This window comes from Nematocida homosporus (assembly GCF_024244095.1).
Source record: "Nematocida homosporus strain JUm1504 chromosome Unknown 4545, whole genome shotgun sequence".
Lineage (NCBI taxonomy): Eukaryota > Fungi > Microsporidia > Nematocida > Nematocida homosporus.
Genome location: NW_026250658.1, coordinates 1 through 19,332, shown reverse-complemented (window position 1 = coordinate 19,332; position 19,332 = coordinate 1). Strand labels below are relative to the sequence as shown.

General features: G+C 40.9%; 13 protein-coding genes across 13 annotated transcripts; 5 read left to right on the top strand and 8 right to left on the bottom strand.

Moving 5' to 3' along the window:
• Positions 1-136: 136 nt before the first annotated feature.
• NEHOM01_1800 (uncharacterized protein) lies at positions 137-697 on the bottom strand (the record flags this gene model as incomplete). Its single annotated transcript, XM_051490678.1, has 1 exon — positions 137-697. The coding sequence occupies one exon, from the start codon at positions 695-697 to the stop codon at positions 137-139; it is 561 nt and encodes a 186-aa protein (XP_051346638.1).
• Positions 698-893: 196 nt separating this feature from the next.
• NEHOM01_1799 (uncharacterized protein) lies at positions 894-1,235 on the bottom strand (the record flags this gene model as incomplete). The annotated part of the gene is made up of 1 exon (XM_051490677.1): positions 894-1,235. One exon carries the CDS (start codon positions 1,233-1,235, stop codon positions 894-896), a length of 342 nt encoding a protein of 113 aa, XP_051346637.1.
• Positions 1,236-1,448: 213 nt separating this feature from the next.
• Positions 1,449-5,327, top strand: NEHOM01_1798 (uncharacterized protein; the record flags this gene model as incomplete). The annotated part of the gene is made up of 1 exon (XM_051490676.1): positions 1,449-5,327. One exon carries the CDS (start codon positions 1,449-1,451, stop codon positions 5,325-5,327), a length of 3,879 nt encoding a protein of 1,292 aa, XP_051346636.1.
• A 372-nt stretch (positions 5,328-5,699) lies between these two features.
• On the bottom strand, positions 5,700-7,397 carry NEHOM01_1797 (uncharacterized protein; the record flags this gene model as incomplete). Its single annotated transcript, XM_051490675.1, has 1 exon — positions 5,700-7,397. One exon carries the CDS (start codon positions 7,395-7,397, stop codon positions 5,700-5,702), a length of 1,698 nt encoding a protein of 565 aa, XP_051346635.1.
• Positions 7,398-8,051: 654 nt separating this feature from the next.
• On the bottom strand, positions 8,052-8,459 carry NEHOM01_1796 (uncharacterized protein; the record flags this gene model as incomplete). Its single annotated transcript, XM_051490674.1, has 1 exon — positions 8,052-8,459. One exon carries the CDS (start codon positions 8,457-8,459, stop codon positions 8,052-8,054), a length of 408 nt encoding a protein of 135 aa, XP_051346634.1.
• A 105-nt stretch (positions 8,460-8,564) lies between these two features.
• NEHOM01_1795 (uncharacterized protein) lies at positions 8,565-9,824 on the top strand (the record flags this gene model as incomplete). The annotated part of the gene is made up of 1 exon (XM_051490673.1): positions 8,565-9,824. One exon carries the CDS (start codon positions 8,565-8,567, stop codon positions 9,822-9,824), a length of 1,260 nt encoding a protein of 419 aa, XP_051346633.1.
• A 744-nt stretch (positions 9,825-10,568) lies between these two features.
• Positions 10,569-12,962, top strand: NEHOM01_1794 (uncharacterized protein; the record flags this gene model as incomplete). Its single annotated transcript, XM_051490672.1, has 1 exon — positions 10,569-12,962. The coding sequence occupies one exon, from the start codon at positions 10,569-10,571 to the stop codon at positions 12,960-12,962; it is 2,394 nt and encodes a 797-aa protein (XP_051346632.1).
• A 311-nt stretch (positions 12,963-13,273) lies between these two features.
• NEHOM01_1793 (uncharacterized protein) lies at positions 13,274-13,990 on the bottom strand (the record flags this gene model as incomplete). Its single annotated transcript, XM_051490671.1, has 1 exon — positions 13,274-13,990. The coding sequence occupies one exon, from the start codon at positions 13,988-13,990 to the stop codon at positions 13,274-13,276; it is 717 nt and encodes a 238-aa protein (XP_051346631.1).
• Positions 13,991-14,005: 15 nt separating this feature from the next.
• NEHOM01_1788 (uncharacterized protein) lies at positions 14,006-14,239 on the top strand (the record flags this gene model as incomplete). Its single annotated transcript, XM_051490666.1, has 1 exon — positions 14,006-14,239. The coding sequence occupies one exon, from the start codon at positions 14,006-14,008 to the stop codon at positions 14,237-14,239; it is 234 nt and encodes a 77-aa protein (XP_051346626.1).
• Positions 14,240-14,691: 452 nt separating this feature from the next.
• NEHOM01_1792 (uncharacterized protein) lies at positions 14,692-15,306 on the bottom strand (the record flags this gene model as incomplete). The annotated part of the gene is made up of 1 exon (XM_051490670.1): positions 14,692-15,306. The coding sequence occupies one exon, from the start codon at positions 15,304-15,306 to the stop codon at positions 14,692-14,694; it is 615 nt and encodes a 204-aa protein (XP_051346630.1).
• Positions 15,290-16,039, bottom strand: NEHOM01_1791 (uncharacterized protein; the record flags this gene model as incomplete). The annotated part of the gene is made up of 1 exon (XM_051490669.1): positions 15,290-16,039. One exon carries the CDS (start codon positions 16,037-16,039, stop codon positions 15,290-15,292), a length of 750 nt encoding a protein of 249 aa, XP_051346629.1.
• A 215-nt stretch (positions 16,040-16,254) lies between these two features.
• On the top strand, positions 16,255-17,190 carry NEHOM01_1790 (uncharacterized protein; the record flags this gene model as incomplete). The annotated part of the gene is made up of 1 exon (XM_051490668.1): positions 16,255-17,190. One exon carries the CDS (start codon positions 16,255-16,257, stop codon positions 17,188-17,190), a length of 936 nt encoding a protein of 311 aa, XP_051346628.1.
• Positions 17,191-17,794: 604 nt separating this feature from the next.
• Positions 17,795-19,332, bottom strand: NEHOM01_1789 (uncharacterized protein; the record flags this gene model as incomplete). Its single annotated transcript, XM_051490667.1, has 1 exon — positions 17,795-19,332. A coding segment is annotated over one exon (1,538 nt), but the record flags the coding sequence as incomplete, so codon positions are not given.

Sequence of the window (19,332 nt, the reverse complement as noted above, 5' to 3'; positions counted from 1 at the left end):
GTTTAGATTTGATTGAGTTGGTTTAGTTAGTGTAGTGTTTGGTGTAAGATGTAGTATTTTGTAAGCTGTAGTATTTTGTGATCTAAATGGGTTAAGATGTGGTGGTATTAGGTGAGTTATAGTGTGGTATAGTAATCTATCGTCTGGCAAAGAAGAAATAGATGAAAGCAAGTATGAATAAGCCGGCTAGGGCCTGAATAAGTCGGTAGTCGGTTAAGTGTCTATTAGATATTTGGTCGACCACTCGATCGGAAAGACCTAGATAGAGAAGTCCGTCCTCTAGCTTCTGCCTGCTACGTGCAAGTAGGTTGCGCTGTTTGTCTATAGAATGAATTGAGTGCGAAGCTATTTTGATATACTGCTGGATCTTGTCTGTGTTTCGGGTGAAGTAATCGGCATTTTCGTCTCTTTTCTTGGTATACCCGCCTTCGGTGTTGGCCTGAGACATATTGATGATGTTAATGCGGCGGCGTAGAATAGCTAAACGTTGCTCTAGACTGCGAAAAGCAACTGCGCCTTCCTCGCCAGCATTAAGTAAAATGGCTCTAGCGTCTTCTATCTTGTGGTGAAATTCTTCAAATAGTTGTGAAAGAGTTCCGGAATCTGTAGTGTGTGTTAAAGCGGCTTCAACTTGGCTTCCGATCTGAGAGGCTTCTTTGAATACTTCGTTCCAATCTTGTCCCTCATGCCAGTCCATTGTTTGCTAAACAAAATTGGCATTAGTATAGTATGAAGTTGGGTTAAGTTAGGTGTTGGGTGGGGTGGAGTTGGTAATGAGTGGAGTTGGTATTGGGTGGAGTGGAGTTGGTGTTGGTAATGGATGAGTTAGTAATGGATGGAGTTGGTAATGAATTGGGTTGAATAAGCTTTCTGTTGAATTGGGTTGTGTTGTGTTACTTGGGTCGGGGTGGGTTTTCTTTGAATGGCTGGGTAGGAGTGGACTTAGTGGGGTTGGACTGTGCTGTGGGTGGTTGGGCCATTTCTTTGAGGGCCTGGAGAGCCTCGTTGGTTTGGGTCATTAGGGCTTGTAGAGCTTCCTTTTGGGTGGTCAGAAGTCTTTCGGCTTCGGCTTGGGTTCGATAGCGGTTGTACTGGTGCTTGAGTGATTCGCGTAGAATAGTTGTTTGTCTTTCTTTTAGAGCTCTAATCTCTTCTTTCAGCTCGATGTTCTTAATGGCTAAATCAAGACCCTCAACTGGCTCGGTATCGGGTGTCTTTTTGGGTCTTTGCTTCATCGGAGTATATGGTATTGGGTTGATCGGGTTAGTATTTATAAATCTAGGACTATTTTATTGCTAGATTGGACTAATCTTGGGCATGTTTTTGGCTTTGGTGGAAATATGGAGATAGTTAAACAGTAAATAATGATTCTGGGAAGTAGATCATCTAAAGTTGTTAATCACAAGAAAAGTATAGATATGTATTTGTTCTTTGCGTTTTTTACCGCTATGCTTTATCTAGCCACTATAATTAGGTATCTATCTATGTTTGTGTTGATGCTGTTTGGCACACAAGTATATATCACGCAAGGACTTGGGCCAATCTTCTGGTCCGACAGCTATCAACTAGAAACAGCTTCTTCTGCCGCCATACGCGACCATGCTATAGCATTAAAGCTGCCGGATTACACGCTTATGGCAGAGCTAGCTATGAGTGTTGAAACGCCCATACTTACATACAGGACATCAGTTTTAGCCGATCCACTCTTGAACCCAAAAGGAATTCTAAAGGGATACATTACCGTTAATATTGATCCAAATATACTTCATAATGGCTTTTTCCTTGCCTACTGTACACGAGGAATACAGTACACCAATGAGTTTCTGCGCACAGTCTATACCTTTGGCCAGGATGACTTCCGGTTTCTTGCACAAGTGCTTAAACTGAATTACTACCGGCCAGAAACCATTAGCATCCAATTAGAAGACTACTATGTTTTTAAAGTTAACTCCAAATATAAACCACTATATCTTTTCATCAACGCTAAACCCTTCTCCCCTATTGGACTGCCTGTTGCGCCGGAAATCTTCATTGCAAAATGCCCGAATATGCCTTTGCCGCCGAGGTATCCGAATGACCCTTTCAGCATTAAGACTGAAGACATTTCGGTTCTTTCACCGTTGCTATACAAGGAGTTTTATTACCAGCTAACTATGCCCCTACCGGGTATCTCGACTAAAAGTAGTCCAGGCATCTTTTATGTCCCTGAGACTCAATCGTACTATATTGATCACCAACACTATGATGCTTTCATTTATGCCCGTCCAGCGACCTGCTGGCACGGATCCTACTTCGTTATTCCCAAACACCACCGCGGCAGCACGAATACTCCTACTGTGTATCAATTCTATCCCAACCGCATTGAAATAATTAAGTACACAAATCGTGACGGCCCGTCCGCCTCCGCCTTGCATGGCTGCCAGAACAATACCAAAGTTGTATCCGATCCCGCCCTGATTAAATCCCTTCTCAAATCCCAACAGCTCTGGCACACAGACCCAAATGGTAATCTCATTGGCAAGCTGTCCTCTAAATGCACATTATATGGTGACTTTACTCCCATTACACATAACATAACCTCTTGTTCACTGTCTTACAGCCACAACTTAACGCCCGTTGCTATTCAGGCCAACGACTTCAACCAAATAATCAACTCGATTAGCTCTGCCAATCAGGCCCCCGCCAAAACTACTTCTAACAACACCGCGGCAGAGCTTCTGAATCTACTCTCTAAGTCTCTCCGCCTTCCCGAGCCCATCACGCCAATCCAACCCCCTACCTCCCCTTTTATTACACACAGCACTCTTCCCCTAGGTCTTATCAAACCTTCAACTCTTCATACTCTTTTGTTCTCTGTTCATAATATCCCTTTTGACTCCAGTATCTACACCGGCATGCCCTTTGACATCTGGATGCACGATATCACACTATACGATTATGAAAAAGAACCACCCGCCTCTCCATCCCCAACTAACCCGCTCTCTACCTCCAATCCAGTCCCAACACCTCTTGATTCCTTTTACCACCTCCAAAGTTTAGCTTATCTTAACCAGACTTTCCCCATTCCTTACGAGGTCTTTTATGCCCCCAAACGAGCTGCCATTGATGGATTCAAAGAGCTTACCACCATCTCCCACCAAATACAAACTGCGGTCAATCTCATGGACAAATTCCCTACCCAAACTGTCTGGAACACCGAGAGCACGCTCCAAGCCCTTCTTGTTGAGCATACCCGCCATCTCAAAATGATCCTCAGTCACGAATTCGTTGAACTCCAAGCCATCCAAATGGGATTATCAGCCAACTCCAAGAAGGAAAAGCTCGACGATATCTTTAACAATGCTACCTACCAGGCATACCACACATCACTACAGCCCACAGAAGTTGTTGACGCTCTCTCGCCCGAACTCCAAGAAGGCACTTTTTTCCTAAGCTATATTATCAAGACCACCCGAGCCCATCTTCACAAAATCCAACGTTTCACTAGCACACCTCTCTATCAGTATCTCTACCATGAATATCCCAAGATTCAAACCATGATTCAGCCAGAACTTGATGCCATTAATAACCTTCACAGCGCCCTTATTCCGTTTGAATACAGCTTTGTCTGGTCGGCCAATCCCCTCGATCTAATTAACACCTATATTCCCAACAGCCTCTATCGCCCTTACCAAAACATTCTCATCAAATGCAACGAAGTTGTTGAGCGTCTCTTCAAGACCAACACTGCTGAATTCTCCAAGCCATCCTCCCAATCCGATGCTGGTGCCATTAGTCCTGTGGCTCACCATGCCACCAAAATACAAGGAATACTACTCTACCATGCCAATACAACCAAAGCCATCAATCAGCAGCTCCACAGCTACATCACCTACCTAGATAGCATAAAACAATTCTATATTAAGTTTCCCAAACATCTCTTCCACTCCTCCTCTACACGCAAGTTGAAACCTCGCCAATCCAAATCCACGCCCGCCCCTTCCAAGTCCAGTACTAATTCCAACTCCACCACCCAACCCGCACTTACTCCTGCTAATCCCAATCCCAAACCCAATCCCAAACCTAAACCTAAACCTAAACCGAAGAGATATCAAATACCACAAAGCGACACGGACTGTCCCCATCCTATCCCCGACACTAATATTCCTTGTCGCACCCGAGAATTTCTCTCGGATACAATTAAGTCTCTTGTGGAATCTCGCGACCAGCGCCAGACCGCCGATTGGACTCCTGTTATAACCCACCGTGCTTTACCACCCCACACGACTCCTCCACAGCCCCAACCAGCCCCCACTAAACTCAATACCAACAAGTTTATTGAATTCTCCAACTCGTTCAACAGTCTCTTCCTGGACCAGCTATCCTATGTCCATCAATCCTCAGTCAATGCCACTCACGTCGATCCCAAGTACCTCACTATCCTAAACCATGAACTCTACAATCCCCATACCTACAAAGAGTGCGAAACCTACATTGACAGCATATTAGATGGCGTACCTAACCCCTTTGCCGACCCTAATACCAACACCAACAATATCCCCGTCCCACACCGATTTACCCGCTCCTCTCTCTCTCCTTTCTACCACCAAATCCTCAACGACGTGTTTTCACAACTCCTCATTAATTTTGACCAGGCCTCCGCTATCCCTACTGAATGTCTGGAAGCCGCCAATGAGTACAACATCCGCAATGTCGTTCCAGTCCTCTATACTCTTGAATCGCTCTTTTTCAAGCTCATGGTGAATCCAGACCCAGATCGTCCCTTCTCAACCGACCAAAGGCTCTACTTAGCCCAATCTTACACAGCCGACATTCTTTCCCGAACTTATTCTGAACATTGGAAACTACCCTCCCTGACCACACCCCTTAAGCATTTTGTTCTTGAACTCTTCATCCGACATAAGCCAGCTCTCCAAATCCTTCGCAACCAAAACCCCCTCTACCTCTCCGCATCACAACCAGACAATCTCTCCGCCGATGAAATTACCGCACTTACCACAAGTACTATAGCTATTTCCGAACAGATAAATCACTTTATTACTGAGCTATGTACCATCCTTCGCGAACTATTCGCTATTGAAAATCTCCCAGGTAAGCCCGGCGATATCTGTGCCCAATACACTCCTAGCCCCACCGCCATTCTTCCTGACCTTATTGAAGACTGTCAAAACCAGATCAAAAAACACTACCAAATCGGTCTCCATCTCATTGATAAGCTTAAACAAGTCTACCCCAACCACGAGAACTGCCGCCGTCTAATCAAAAAACTCTACGTCGACTCGTTCCAAACCGAGGACTTCGATGATGAAGATGTCGATTATTCTTAACTCAAAACTAACCAAACCTAGCAATAAATCAATCACATATCCATCCAATCTAGCCCAACTAACTAGTAGCAATACTAACCCAATGCTAACCCAACTCCATTAGCAACTCAACCCAATCTAACTATACGACATAAATACTATCTAATTGCCAACTATTTCTAAGTAAAACAAAATCTCATTCCAAGCCAACATTATTTTCAATCTGTAGACTCTTCTCTACATTTTAGCAAATACCACAACCCATCTAAACACAAATATATACTAACCTAATAACACCATAAGTAACCACCTCAATTCAATCTAATAACACCATAAGCAACACAACATAACATTATATATCTTCTTGTTTATTACTAGCCGTATCAACAGGGCTTATTCGGTTTGGGTAAGCATTGGTTCCGGAGAGTCACCAGTAATGACTCGATCTGCACCATGGAAGCAATAATCAGGATGAGTCTGTTTCTTTTGAATAAACGCATTGGAAATTCGTGCTAACCTCTTGCGGAATGATAGTGATTGTGTTTGTTTTATCTTAGTAGCGAGTAAAATCACTTGGCGTTTCATCTGCTGCAATATACCATGCACGGCATCAGCAGCATGTTCTCCACCCGCATCGGCCTTCTCTCGTAATGTACCTTCTAACTCCTGCAACACTTTCCTTTCGGCCTCCCATCGTGGGAACATCTTTTTATGCGCCTCAACCACACTCTTCATTTCCTCAATCTCTTTCCAAATTGGCGCCAGCCAACTCACCGATTGATTTCTATCCTTCTCAGTCTTCTGGGACGGCGTACTTTCAACTCTTTTAATCACATCAGCTGGCACCTCAGACCCCGCTCCATTAGCCAAGCTCAGATCAGCACTACTACTTTGGGCCGAACGACTAGCTACTTGATGTCTATTCATATTCATCTTAGTAATAGTATTAGTACTTCCGGCCGAACCCGTCCGAGGCAAACCACCACCAACCATTCCCAATTTACTTCCCAGTCCAAGACCAGGCATACTCCCTGGCTTCTCCAACTCACTCCGGGCACCAGACCGATTCATTCCTTCTAAATCAGCCACTCCCATCTTAGTCAAAGGACTAAACCCGCCAAACACACCATTACGAGTCGCCGGGCCTTGTTCCGGTCCCCGAGCAAATTCAACTCCACCTAAACCCCCACCTATCTCCTTCGCACCATTCATTCCATCCAAACCCACTCCAATACTCACTCGATTTAGCAAAGGCGTACTCATAAACCCAGTGGGTGCACTGCCACTCACTCCTCCATTTTGACGCAAAGCTCCCCGACCAAACACTTCCGGGCTTACTCCACTCTCACGACTATTATCCCGACCACCATTCAAAGGCGAAACCAACGAAATGTGCTGAATAGGTCCTAATCTTGCTCCATCTAAAGGCAAAGCCCGTCTAATTCCTCCACCACCACTTCCATTTCCCGCTAAATTCACCATCTTCATAGTATATTCAGAATTAGACTGATCTTCACCCAAACCCAGGCCATTACTACCACTACCACGGCCACTAACCATACCCCCAGCAACACCAGCACGAATACCTCCATTAAGATCAGCCGGCTTAGATTGAGTTAGATTAGATTGAGTTAGACTAGGTTGATTTAAGGCGGGCGGTTTAACTAGGGGTTGAGATAAGCCAGGTTGAGTAAGAATAGAATTAGGTCCACCCATCCCAATACTAATTCCACCCATCCCAATTCCATTTAAACCACCAACAGTAACAGCACTACCACTACTACCACCCCCAACACTATCAGCACCATTAACACTATTCATTCCATCTTTATCCTTCCGATGAATCTCTCTTAGGATTTCTTCTGAGTTCATAACATAACTCTTTTCAATCTTAACCAACTTCGCATGCATAGCTTGTAAATACTCTTGTCTTGATTGCGATCTATCAAAAGTCAACTGTTCAGACTTAATAGCTGAGTCCCTTATATGTTTAACTGAATAATGACTAAACATTGGCGATTGTCTTAGTGCATAGAAGATCTTCTTCAGAATATTTCTTCTTTCATCCGGATTAGCTGGTGCTTGTTTCATCTTCCAAATAAAAAGAGACTCTCTTCTCACAACACATACAATCACTTATCACCCATCCATCTTACACTCTACCGATCCCATCCATCTTATCTCCCCAACATCTTAGTCCTCCAGCAATACCAATACCACTCCAATACCATTTCAACAACAGCACCAATACCACTCCAATAACAATTCATTTCACAACTCACTCCAGGCAATATCTACTAAATACGAGATACTACAAATGCTAATTCAATACTACCCCAAATACCAATCCAATACCAACCCAATTCAATCATATTTACTGAATACATAATCAACCTAAACTCAACCCAACCCAAACTCAGATCCTCCTAATTTAATCTAATCTAAACTCAATTTACTATATCACATCTACCAATACAATCCAATACTAACCCAATACAATACTAACACAACTTAACCCAATAAAGACATAGATAATCATTTACTTTACTTAATCCAACCAATACCAATACCAACTTAATAACTCATTTAATTACCCATTTAATTACTCAACTCACCTCAACTCAACTCAAGTCCATTACATTACATTGCTCCATCACAATACCACCTCACACAATACTATCACCACCATTACACAATACTAACACAATACCACCTCACCACACAATACCACTACACACTATCATATCATAATTCCTGTAAAGTCATTTTCTTGAGCAACTCTTTCTTTTTCTCTATCTGCTGGGCCAAACTCAAAGCTATCTTTTCTTTAGCTTCGGCCAACCTATACCCGGCAATTACTTGATTGGCTTCTTCATACAACTTACTAATCTTCTTAAGATCCACTTGAATATCCCTCCTCTTCCTTATATCCAATGAATCCCAAATACACCTATTAAACACCCCAATTATCTCTTTACTTACCACTAACAAAGACCGATTCTTGATGACGTCATCCAAACCCACTTCAATCTTAAATCCAAATTGTTCAATTTCTTTTGGAATTCTCGGTAAGCCCTTCTTACCCTTATCTACCAACCCTCCCTTTCTCTCCTTATCTATGGGAACTTCTGGCCAAATCTCACGAATATTCATTTTGGTACGCAAATATTACCCAATAAAGTAAATTCTTTAATTGTGAATCCAAGTCTCTTTTCCTATTTAGAAGAATATATTTGCTAATTTTGTCTACCCCTGCAAATGGTTGAGTTGCGTGAATCGCCAAGTGATAGTTCAGCCAAAAGTGGGTTCTCTTACGATATCAGTGAAAATCACAATATCAAAAACTTTAATCGTAAGTCCGAAGAAGATAAGTATCATATTCCTATTCAATCATTTTTAGCCTACCAAGATAAGCGCGATTATAGTTCAGATAGGACAGCAGCAGATTATGCTTATGATTCTTCTGATAAGGAATTTAGTACTCCTGGTAGATCTACTAGTGAGTTTCACCATCCACCCTACGAGCGAATGAGTAGCCAAGTTCGATCGCCAGTCATTGGTGGACAGGCAACAGCCACTGGTGGGTTTACAGGACCAGTCACTGGTAGTGGGCCTGGGAGTGCCTGGAGTACCGAGAGTAGACGAACCAACCGAGTCTATTCGCCAGCGCTGACTGGTCGCCAGTTTCGGAGCCACAGTATATCTGGGGTATCATCGTTATCTCTAGGAAAAAGTATGGATCATGATAAGGGGTTGCATAGATTAGATCATAACAGTATAGGCAATGTTAATGTGGATGTAAGTGGTAATATTAGAGATAGTAGAGATATGAATGGTAATATTAGAGATAGTAGTAGAGATAGTAGAGATAGTAGTAGAGAGGTGGGTAGAATGGGGAGAGGCGAGGGCTGGGAAGGGATGGGAGTAGTAGGTCGGCCGGAAGAAGGTCGAATGAATGGAGTAGGAATAAATCGAGGAAGTTTAGATGCCGGACATGGACTGCCTCGGGCTATGCCTCCTTTGCGTATCTTTCGCAATGAAGAGATAGATGATTCAGCTGATAGTGATGAAGGTGGTGACAGTCGAGTGAACAAAGGCCGTAAAAAGATCAAAATGGAGTTTATCAAAGATAAGGGAAGAAGAGGAGTTACTTTTAGTAAGCGCAAGAAAGGAATTATGAAGAAAGCTTATGAACTAAACGTCTTAACTAAATGTGAGATTCTTTTGGTGGTTTCTTCTGAAACTGGCCATGTGTATACCTTTGCTACGCCTAAACTACAACCAATCATCAAGCAACATGAAAATCTAATTCAGCAGTACTTAAACTCACCTGAGATAGGAGAACCAAACAAAATGTACGAAACTCCAGAGAGATTTGCCACTGAAGGTGCTGGCTACTATAAAAACACAGATACCTACGGGTATGATGGTATTTTAAGGGGACATGGATATCCCTCTGGCTACTATCACAATGGCTACGATCCCGACAATTCACCAGGAGCCGGTCCTCGTCTCTAGCTCTACACCACCAGTATCTCAAGTTAGTATTTGATTTAGTATTTAGTTGGTATTTGATTTAGTATTTTGATTTGATTTGATTTGGTTTATTTTGATTTACTTATCTTATCTTATCTTATTTTGACTTAGTTTAGTATTTGATTAGTATTTAGTTAGTATTTGATTAAGTATTTAGTTAATGTTTTGATTTACTTATCTTATCTTGATTTATTTTAATCTTATCTTAATCTTATCTTAATCCTCATCAAACCCAACCCAACCCTAATCTATCCAAATCCTCACCCTACCTCACCCCACCTAACTCCACCCCACCTAACTCCATTCCACTTAACTAGATAAGATAAACAGAATACTAATGCAAAATACTAAACTAATTCAATTATGACGTCATCATTCAAAATCCTAATTCAATTATGACGTCATCATTCAAAATTCAAAAAACAAATCTAAATCTTATCTGAGTGGTTAAGTAGTATAAGTTGTATAAAGAGAAAATAGGATCGGGCCATCAATCAGCCCTACCCCAGTCTAGTAGCTCAATAAATGCACACATTTTGGTTTTTTTATGAATGAAGATCCAGACAGAAAGAGCAGCTATCAATGTTGTGAATGTAAACTTACTGTTAGCATTGGAATCAAAGATCCAGTGCGTTGTTTCAATTGTGGACATCGAATCCTCTATAAATTACGTAGTGAAACATGGACGCAATATGAAGCCCGATAAGGAAAGTCAAATTTTTTAGAATGGAAGAGTATGTGGCTGAGTTCTTCTTTAAAAGAAGTTTATCTTGTTTAAGTGAGAGTAGTAGTATATCTTGTCCGATTAAGATAAGTTTAAGTGATAGTTTAGATAGTCAAAATCAAAAGACTAATCTAAATCTAAGTTTAAATCTAAGTTTAAATCAAAAGTTAACTTATCAGATAGCGATAGTAGCTTATGAAAAAGTTGTTTTAATTGATCCTTTAACTCTATCTATCATTAAAGAGATAGAACATGGATGTACTAATTTAATAACGGCTATTTGTGGCGTAGTAAGAGAGGGTGGGATGTACTTAGGCCTGGGAATGGATAATGGGTTAGTACGGATAGTTGATGGAATGGGAGAGGAAGTTAGTGGGTATAGAGAACATGATAAGCGAGTTTTAGGTATTATTGATAATGGAGATATTTTTGTTTCTTATTCTAGTGATAGATTGGTTGTTTTTGATTTACGTACTGAGAGTTTAGTTGTTAGTTTTGGTTTAGATCTGAAGATTAGTACGGTTAGTTTACTAGATAACGGTAAGTTAGTAGTAGGTACTGAGAGTGGAGTAGGACATATTTACTTAGTAGATGACTTAATGATAGGAGTAGTTAGTGCTGAAGTAGTTAGTGTAGGTAGTGGGGTTATCTTAGGAGTTGGTTTAATGAGTAGTAGTAGTAGTAGTAGTAGTAGTAGTAGTCTTAGTGATATTTATTGGGTCTTATCTGAAGTAATTTACTGTTTATCTAGTAGTGGGGTTAAGAAGATACCATTAGGACATCGGATTAGTAACAATTTCTTAGTAATATCTGGATCTTATCTTTTATCTAGAGATACAAAAAGCAAGTATCATTTATTGCAAATTCAAGCAAATTCACAACTAACTGAGATCTATAACTTTAAAAACAGTAGACCTTTAAGAAGTTTGTTACTTTTAGATAAGTATTGTGACAGGTACTTAGATAAGTATTTTAACAATTTAGATAAGCATTTAGATAACAATTTAGATAACAATTTAGATAACCCAACTCAACTTAACCCAACTCAACTCAATCCATCTCCTGTTCTTATCTTTTCTGATAACGGACTTAGTATTTATAACAATGCTGAAGAGTACTGTAGTACAGATGCTGGTCGTGAGAATCTTTTAGGGGTTGTTACTATTGGAGATATGGTTTTGGGTCTTTCTAATTCGGCTGGGCGAGTCTTTGCTCGTTTAGTGAGTAAAGAGGAGGTTGAACCACTTAGATCTTCAGCTGTTCTTTTTACTGATGAAGATATGACTTGTTTAGCTGCTGATAAGATAAAACAACAAATCTTGATAGGCAGAAAAGATGGATATTTAGTTATTAGAGATAGTTTTGGTAGTTTAATTAGTAGTGAACTTATTGTTGCTAAAACACCTATCAGTAGTATTGCTGTGGTAGGAAGTATTAGAGCTATTGGGGCTGGAAGTATAGTTTACTTACTGGGTGAGAATGAAGCCCGTGAAGAGATTCATTATGATGATGAAGTAGTAAGTCTTTGTCTTTCAGCTGATGGTGGCTTAGTTTTAGCAGGTTTAGCAGATAATACTGTACGTGTTCATCGTTTAGATGGTGAACCTGTTTTAAGTCTTTATGGTCATTCTGTGCCTGTCTTATCTATTTTTGTTTGTTTAGATAGTGAAAGGGTTTTTACTTTAGGTGGAGATAAACTAGTTAAAGTTTGGGGATTACGTCATGGTGATTGTCGTAAGACTTTAAATCCTGGTGATCCTTTAGGTATGATTATTCATAATAACTTACTAGTCATTAGTACAGTTACTGGTCTTATCTACTATTTAAAAGAGAGTTTAGAACAAGTTAAACGAGTTAGTTCATCTTTAGGTAAGAAAAGAGGTATTTTAGGGAGTAATAAGATAGCAGTTTATGAACACCATTTGTTTACTGTTCGTGATGGATCTTTAGCTTACTTTAGTGAAGGTGAGGACGGAACTACTCCAGCTGAACAAAGAGCTAAAGAAGAGAACGAATTAGAAGTAGAGAGTATTGCTAAGGAGAAACGAATATTTAAGGTAGAAGCAGCTTTAGAACTAGAAGAAGGACTTGAGGAGAAAGATAGTCGTAAAGTCTATCAAGCACTTTTAAGAATGCCTAAATCTGATATCAGTCGAGTAGTTGGAAGTATGGGTACACAAATGCGAGAAGTCTTTGCTGAAGTATTAGTAGAGATAGTAGATAAGGAGGAGTATAATCCTCTTTATTTAGGATGGAGTATTAAGTGCTTATTTAATCAGGAGAGGTTAACTCAACTCTTACCAGCCCAAGCAGTCGTGCGTGAACATTTGAGAAGACAGGCTAGATCGGCTATGGCGGCACAATCGGCTTTGCAATGGCTGCTTGATTCAAGCTAATCTTAGCCAGCATAACTTTCATTAAAGATATTTATTGGCTTTATTTGTTATCTATTGGGTTAGTATTTTGTTATCTATTGGGTTAGTGTTTTGTTATCTTATCTTGATAGTATTTTCTTATCTTATTTTGCTATCTTATCTAGATACTATTTTGCTATTGGGTTAGTATTGAACTATCTATTTGATTGCGTATTTATTATCTTATCTAAATCCATATCTAAATCCATACATATCTAAATCCACATCTAACTCAATACTAACCCAATACATATCTAACTCAATACTAACTCAATACCTCTCCACCCTACTAGTTAGTGCAGGTGCATGTGCTCGGCTTGGACTTGGTGGATTTGATAGCGGTTGTTATTAGGAACTAAAGTCCAGGTGCTTTTAAGAGATAAGATTTGGTCTTTAGATTCGTTGTATAAATCAGCTATAAAACTTATCTTAGGATGTGATTGTTTGGAATTGGGAAAGATAAGAGAACGAATAGCTAGAAGCTCACCGACTGAGTAAGTAGTCTTAAGAGTACGCCAGGCTTCAGGTGAATAACGTTGTAAGAGGTCTTCGTATTTGGCACTACTAAGTACAGCTGGTACATATGTAGAAGTGAGTTGGGGTAGTGAAGCCGAGTGAGTCTGATTATCACGAAGCCATGGATGGAGATGTAAAGGACTACGATACGGCTGACCAGTCCATATCTGACGACCTGTACGTAAAAGACTCCAATGTACCAATTGCCCGACTCGGCTGATGGGATAATAGGCCAATCCTGATGCGCCTTCCCAAGCACGTTGTGAAGATCGTTGTAGTAGATCAGTCAATAGACTAGCTGACCCTACGGCTAAATGGACTGTATCTAATACTGCCCCTCCTGCTGCTAATAAAGAAGGTTCTACTACCCTTCTTACCCCCCAAAAATGCCTCAGCCAGTTAATTCGGCTAAGGGCTGTTTGTAATTCCGGGGAAGCTGATAGCTCCATTTGGAAATGCTTGTGAAACAATGCCAAAAAGCCAAGTTCAGTCATGTCCAGCAAAAAAATATGGATACAAGTAAAGAGTGGACTCTTTTAGGTCTTATCAGTGCTTGTTTAGGCATAACTCTAATCTTCATGATCATTTTTTACTATCTAGTCCGATCTGCCATCAAACCAACCAAAAGAAAACTAGGTAAAGCTATCTTTCGCAAAAGGCCTCGTAAAAGAGAGCATTCAGGCGTAATGAGTAGTAACAACTCAACAACCAGCATAGAACTATCAGTTACGGATATGGAGTGAGTTAGGATTTTGTTAAGTTACCTCAAGTTATTGTGTAATTCAATCCAAACCAAACCCAACTCAACTCAACTCAACCCAAACCCAAGCAAACCTTATCTTAATGTGTTGCTAAGTCCTGATAGGCTTTTAGTGGATTAAATGTTCTAATTGTTTTAAGATCTAGTCTGGTGTTCAGTTTGTTTGTAGTAGTCTTACTATGTTATGTTATGTTATGCTATAGTATATTAACTCAACTCAATACTTAACACAACTCAATACTTAACACAACTCAATACTTAACACAACTCAATTCAATACTTAACACAATGCTATACTAACTCCATACTTAACTTAACAAAAACACAACCCAACATCAATCCAATCTAAACACAAACACAAACTCAATTAGATTATACTGTTTATTTTAACTAACTTGTGATTAAGATAGGAATGATTAAGATAGGAGTAGTGACTTAATTGGCAAGATGGTTTTGAATGATTGTTTTGAGAACTTGGGGTGTAATTCGGCCTTCTACTTCAATTTGGGCAATTTGACTGGACTGAGTAGTGATAAGCGAAACAATTGCATCTGATGCACTTCTTTCCTGATGAATAGGTGATTTAAAGTACTCCTCGCCAACTGCCCCATAAGTACCTATCCGCCACGAAGACTCAACCGGATCCGTACGATAGATAGATTCAGTCGTACTTCTTAGTCCATGAAAGACTACAGCCATATCTGGTACTTTTAATCTAGCTACCATATAGGCCGTACAATAAGCCACCACTTCAAAAACTAAGCCAGAATCTGATAGCACTACTTGACTAACCGTATAGTCACCCTTATCTCCTCTTAGAGAGAAGACTCGATTATTACCGGCTTTTTGATGGTCTATCTTTAAACTTACCTCTACTACTGTACCCGATTTACGTCCTCTTACGGCAAAATCACCATAATTCATAATTTCCCAATCTATCACAACTTCACAATCTTTAGGATACAATCCATTTTCCCTAACTAAATCTCGAAAGAATGATTTTTCGGCCTGTCCGATAATCATGGAAGTCGACTTACTGCACGTTCGCATAAAATTTTGTGGTGGTAGTCGGATAATCTTCATAAAGTAAGTATATTCCTTTGATATTGCCAAACATCATAGATAATAAAATGGTTTTGTCGATCTTGTTAGTCTCTTTGTTTAGGGCTTTTCCGATGACTTCTTTTAGATAGTGTTTAAGACATTCATAGGCACAACGGGCTGGGGTGACGCCAATCTGTTCATTCAAAATATACTCAAAAGATCCTTTCTTCAGGCGGTTCTGTAGGTCCTTGATACTGAGAATCTTTTGGATCTTGCTGCAGAGGATGTTGTAGTTGGTTGAGAAGAGGGCAATGAGTTGGGGTCGGCCATTGATAGCCATGGAAAGATTCTCGGGTGTGCGGCGGAAAAATGAATATTGTTGGAAAGACTTACTGAGATAGTGGGACGTATCTAGGGTCTCTTTTATCTCTAAAAGGAAAGATTCAGGGAGGGCTTCTTTGATATTGAGAACTTCACGGCTGGGGATGCATTGTTGGGGATGGAGGGTCTTTTCTTTCGAGGCGGACCAGGCGGTAGCGAGTAGACGGAGAATGAGTGTATTGTGCTGAGTAGGAGTAATGCCGGCTTGGTGGAGGTGCTGCTCCAATTCGGACTTGTTGATCTGTTTGAGTAGGTACTTTTTAAGGAGCAGTTTAATCTGGTGTTGTTGGTGGTCGGAATGGGGAAAAGTCGTGGCGATGGCTAAATCAAAGGCCGATTGAGATGTGTTATGTTCCATAGCCAGCAAAAATTAAATGGATGTCTAGCTGTCTATCTCTGCTATCTCGTATCTGAATTGGTCACGGCCTAAGGTCAATCTAGAATAAACAATGACGTGTCCAAAGACTTAATAGTTGGCTCTATTTGCACATATTTCCTGAAGTCGTCAGAACAAAACAAGTATGATTAAATCCAAAGACATATTAACTAGGTTCTATTACAAAAAGACGCATAATGAAGGTTCTGAAGACTCCAACGCACTCGACTGAGTTTGTGGATAAGCTGTATAAGATGTTAGAAGAAACAGAAAACCAAGCGCTGATTCAATGGTGTGCGACAGGTGCGAGTTTTCTTATCATTAATCCAACGGAATTTGGGAAAACGGTCTTGCACAAGCACTTTAAACATGGGAATCTTAGTTCTTTTGTGCGGCAGTTGAATAAGTACGACTTTCATAAGATCAAAAGTGCGGAGAACATTTTGAAGCAGTTTGGACCGCAGGTCTGGGAGTTCAAACATAGCTGTTTTCAGAAGGGCCGCGTGGATATTTTGCGGCATATTGTGCGTAAGAAGAGCAATGCCGATAAAAGGTTTAAGACTTCGCGTGAGATGAGCTCGGATAGTATGGAGGCTTCTAATCGCATCCAGTCTCAGATTATTGGGACTTTGAAGATGCTAACGGTGCACTTCCAAGTGCTGGTCGAAGAGGTTAATGATTTGAAAAGAACGCTGAGTAAGAAGGAGTCTTTGTTCCGTGGGAATGTGAGTGTTTTGATCGGGGAGGATAATGTTACGTGTAGTTCGTATGCAGGGGCTATTCTGCGGAAGGCCGGGTGCTCGCCTGATACCTTTGAAAATGAGTCGGAAATCTTGTTGAAGTTGAAAGAGACGAAGTATGATGTGGTCTTTTTGAGCTCGCAGCTGCCTTCGATTCAGAAGATTCTCGCGGCGTTCCGGCAATTTGACAACGTCACTCCGGTTATTTTGACAGTGGACGGCATGGTACAGGAGGATTACATTTCGCTGCTTGGCGTTGGAGCTAGCGATATTCTGGTCAAGCCTTACCACCAGGACGCTTTGGTCCAACTTATGATGAAGTACTGCTATAGTTCAATTAACAGTGCTGTACATGCACAAAAAGGAGGGCATGCTGGTATATCGGCCTGGTAGGCTAGTTAGCGCAGTCGAGGCGGCAGCTCAATAATAAACAGCATTCTCAAGGAGTATAGGTTATCATTTAATAGTCTAATTTTGTAGTATGTCGGGGTTGTTCAAATAAGCTATGGTGTGCACTGATTGATATTGGGTTGAGTGGTATGGTGTGATGTGGTATGGTGTGCTGTGATATTTAAGCTAAGTTGAGTTAAGTGTGGTGTCCGTGCCATTCCACTCACATCTTAATGAGGCTCTTGAGATATCTCTACTTTTAGACGAGTTAACTACAGGGGTAAAGAACTTAGATATTTATTCCTTACTACTTTAGATAACCCAATACATTCCAAAAGAAATCTCAATCTTGTTATCACTTGTTTTAGAGTATAAATATACGGCGAAGATTGATAAGGGACTTCCATGAAGGATTCCCAGAAGTATATATCAGACCTAGAAACTGCTCAGAATTGTATACCAACTCAATACCAACTTGTCTCGCGTTGAGTATATTTGGGTTAGAGGTCTTTATCCTCCCCCGGGGTACAAGATTAAGTTAAGAGAGTGTTAGGTTAAGTTGGATTGGACTGAGTTTATTGAGCTGAGAGAACGCATTGGTATTGGACTATTGGTCGATGGATAGTAAGTGCTGAATAGGGGGGGTTGCCGTTTGGCAGTCAATAGGCAGTATTGCGCCTCGTGGAGGTTTAGGGGGAGGAGTTTCTGAGGATGAGGATTCTTCTGATTCTTCTGATTCTTCTGAATCCCCGGGTCTAATGAGAATGTGTTTAGTAGTAGCAGAGGTAACAAAGTCCATCCATGTCAATTCAATACTGAGACAATGCTCTGGAGGTTTTCGGAGACTATCACGCTCTTTGAAGTCAAGCCGATATAAGAACTCTAGAAATATCTCCATTCGGTCATTGGCCAATCTGATTCCATTGATGTGTAAATGGCGGGGCTGATAGCGCATGCTGATAATTAAGAGCATAAAACGACCAAGCAGATACAATATATCGCTCTCATTGCAGCTATCAATCGTGACTTTTAAAGTGCTGGGGTAGTAGACCGGGGGAATCTCTGGGCCCTGGGAATTACTCTTGGCAAGGGCATGTAGCTCGTCAGAAAGAGGCATGTTAACTGCCCTATGGACGTAGTGGATATAAAACCCTTGGGATTCAGTGACGTACCGCAGGAAATAGAAGGCTGAATCGGCTTGGCCGTTTTTCTCGGGCAATGGGGGAACCCTGCTATAAATGTCTTCTTCAAACGCAGTGAGTTGTGGGTGTCTTTTGACGTCGACCGCATAATCTATAAAACAATCGTATGACCTGCAATATTCGTGGTTGGCCCAAGTCAATAAACGTGCTATTTCGAGTATGCTAAGCGTTCGATCTAAAGGGAGCAAATAGCTGTCACACAAAACTGGTAGATTTAGCATGCCGTCAATGTAAACATCTAGCGCTGTACGATCGAAGACGGGCTGGTTGATCAGGAGAGAACACATGCTTGTTCTAATCGCAAATCTAGATGCATCTAGATGCGCTACCTCTTGCAAAAAGATGGACAGATCTGCTTTGTGATTGGGAAATTCAATATAGAACTGGGTGCGAGTAGTGTTTATCACTCGAAACAGACCGAAGACAAAGGCTTCAGAGCATTCGAGTAGATACATCTGGTCTATCAAGAGGTTTGGATGGTCTGTATTGGGTTGAAGGGCCTTATCAGAAAACGAGCAGGTTATTCGCTCTAAATAGTTGATCTGGACCCCTTCCATGATTTTTAGCGCTTTAAATAGCAGGTCTACATTCTTGCTTGTCAGATCTCCTAAATCCCACGTGTGCCTATCTGCGACTAGGCCTGCCTGGTCGAATTGGAAATATTGCATAAGATCAGCTAGTGCTTTTAGCGGATCCAAAGTAGGCTGGGAAGTGGTGTTACATGCTTTTTTTCTCTTTGGTATTCGCTTATCTTTGGGTTTGGGTTTGGGTTTGTTTTGAAAACTGTTGCAATGGCTTGATGGCTGGCCATGCTTCATTTGATATGCTTGGTGCTGGGTAACCAGAGACTTAAAACATACACTTAGCGCAATGGTTATCTTACATCTACACTTATCCCTTATCATACTGAGCATCTCAGATAGATAGCTATTAGGCGTGGAAA